Genomic DNA, 2,310 nt, shown 5'->3' on the forward strand with positions numbered 1-2,310 from the left:
CGGTTTTTCTGTCCGTTGCAGTCTGTGTGCTACGTCCAACCGTCTCTGTTTCTTCTGCAGAAATGGCCGACAAACCCAGAGTCTTCTTCGACGTCACCGCCAATGGCGCAAGCATTGGCCGGGTCGTGATGGAGGTAAATCACTCTCTGTGGTGCATAGTGTAACCGCAGTTGCCGACTGTGAGAGCTGCCGGTGAATGTTAATATGTCGCTGTCTGAGATAACACGCGTCTGTTAGGTTTGTGTGCGGACATGGAGCGAATCCGTGCAGGAGACTGTAACCCCCCGTGCCTGCTGCACATGTGCCGACGTAAGAACTAACGTTAGCCGGGCTGTCGTGACCCCTTCCAGGCGACCATGTGCACGTGTGTGTGGCGTCCAGCCAACGCTGCTTTCTGACGGGACTGGAGACTGTCAGTGGCGGAGCATTGTTGGCTCATTTAGCTGTGGTTGCGGAGGATCTTTCATTGTCGTGGGAATATTAGTTGATTAATGCCTTATATGTGTGTATGTACATCCACGACTGACGCATTTGTCTGGCAACGCGACGAGTTCGGCTGTGCAGCGAAATACTGCGCTGACATTTTGTTTAGTAAACCCGTGCCCTAAACAAAATACACCGGCTCTTGTCACATGGAAACACATGGGCCCGCTGTCCGAGAATTTAACGGTCTTTGTTGCAGTGTTTCGCGGCCTTCACGGAAACCTCCGCTGCCGTTTATCAAAGCCACGTTGGTGTTCGTCCAACCACGTTTAAAACGTGTGTCGAGTCGGAGGTTTTGCTCTTTGACCGGACGGTAAAATTGTTTATTCCAAATGAGCTTCCTGTGGCGTTTTAAAATGTTAGCCTCCAAAGCCAACTTCGCCGGTTCCTGTGTCCACGGACGGGGGAGTGGGTTGGGGTGTGGGTGGGATAGATCTGGAAAGTTCCACGCTGCTGGCGCGGTCGGGGGGAGGGGGTGGCAGCTCGTATGATGTCTGCTGACGGCCAACGCTCTACAATCCTTTGTGCTCACAATGAATGAATGAGCATGCAGTCATAGACGCAATTATTATTATAGGGCAACCGCGGTTCCATTGTTTGCGGTTATCCGTGTGGTGTAACTGCTGCGAGTGCGGGTCAATAGCGCTCAGCGGCCATTTTGTACTGGGTAGAAGTTGTGCCTCTGGATGGATGTATAGGAACTAGACACAGCCAAGCCCCTTGGCTTGGAGCTAATTTTCCCCAGTGGCTTTTTGTGGTACTGCAACGAAAGTATGTATGTGGCCCCTAAAACCATGTTCTAATAGACTATAGCACAAGAGACTCTTGTAGAACTGACAAGACCACTGGAGACGTGGGCATAAGTGTTTCCATTCTCACATTTTATCTAGCATCTATAGTTGTACCCAGTTATGGCCATTCCTATATTATGGATGTGAATTCCGATCCAAATATGAGCACTACAACCACCAGGACACGGCTTGGCTCCTGGTTCTGAGCTGCCACAGTTGGAAAGACTGTCGGAGGGAAATGATGTGGAAATGACACATTTGGGTCAAGCTAATATAGTCCGCTTTTTCTTTGCATTCATTAGTTAATGTGAAAAGGGGTCACAAACTCTATGTATGACGAGGCACATGTCGACATGTGTGCAGTACATGAGTTAAAGGCTCAGTAACCTAATAGTCTCAGCATGGTGTGTATTTCTGCTGAACAGGTGCATCAGTGCCCACAGCTGACTCAAATTCAGCTGTCTGCCTCCATAAGTACATGTGCAGGCTATGCAGATATTCTAGTGCAGTGCAGCTGCTTCACTGTGACAAATGCCACTTTATTAGCTTGTTCACATTGAATGTGCTGGAACTACTGCCCCCAGGTATTGACTGGTCAACTGTTTGATTTTCGACTAGTCCTAGCCTCCCATCAGCTGTGAGGCTAATTTTGGTGGTAATTTGCCCAGTGCTAAAGATATGTAGACATAAGTTATTGCGTTGAACACAAGGTACACTTTGAAACCGCCTCAGGTTTATGGCTTGTGCCCTTATACCACATGTTGATTTACCTGGTTACTGACTTGTACTCTTAGAAATATAGAAAATTGCCTAACCCTCACCCTTTCTTTGATTGCATATGTCGGTCTCTGCAGCTTCGTGCCGACGTGGTGCCAAAGACTACTGAGAACTTCCGGGCCCTCTGTACTGGTGAGAAGGGTTTTGGCTACAAAGGCTCCACTTTCCACCGGATCATCCCCAGGTTCATGTGCCAGGTGAGGCTTTTGTTCTGATCAAAATCAAGCTGACCTTTGGCTGTAAACATGATTTTTAGTCT

General features: G+C 48.6%; 1 protein-coding gene across 1 annotated transcript in view; it reads left to right on the top strand.

Moving 5' to 3' along the window:
* Positions 1-2,310, top strand: part of LOC310940087 (peptidyl-prolyl cis-trans isomerase-like) — a 3,377-nt gene continuing 1,067 nt past the window's right edge. Inside the window, exons 1-2 of the mRNA XM_083905010.1 lie at positions 1-134; positions 2,129-2,248. Coding sequence (XP_083761136.1) covers positions 63-134; positions 2,129-2,248 — 192 coding nt within the window. The 5' untranslated portion in view covers positions 1-62. The remainder of the gene's footprint in view (positions 135-2,128; positions 2,249-2,310) is intronic.

The sequence above is a fragment of the Microchirus variegatus genome (genome assembly GCF_963457635.1).
Source record: "Microchirus variegatus genome assembly, chromosome: 18".
Classification (NCBI taxonomy): Eukaryota; Metazoa; Chordata; class Actinopteri; order Pleuronectiformes; family Soleidae; genus Microchirus; species Microchirus variegatus.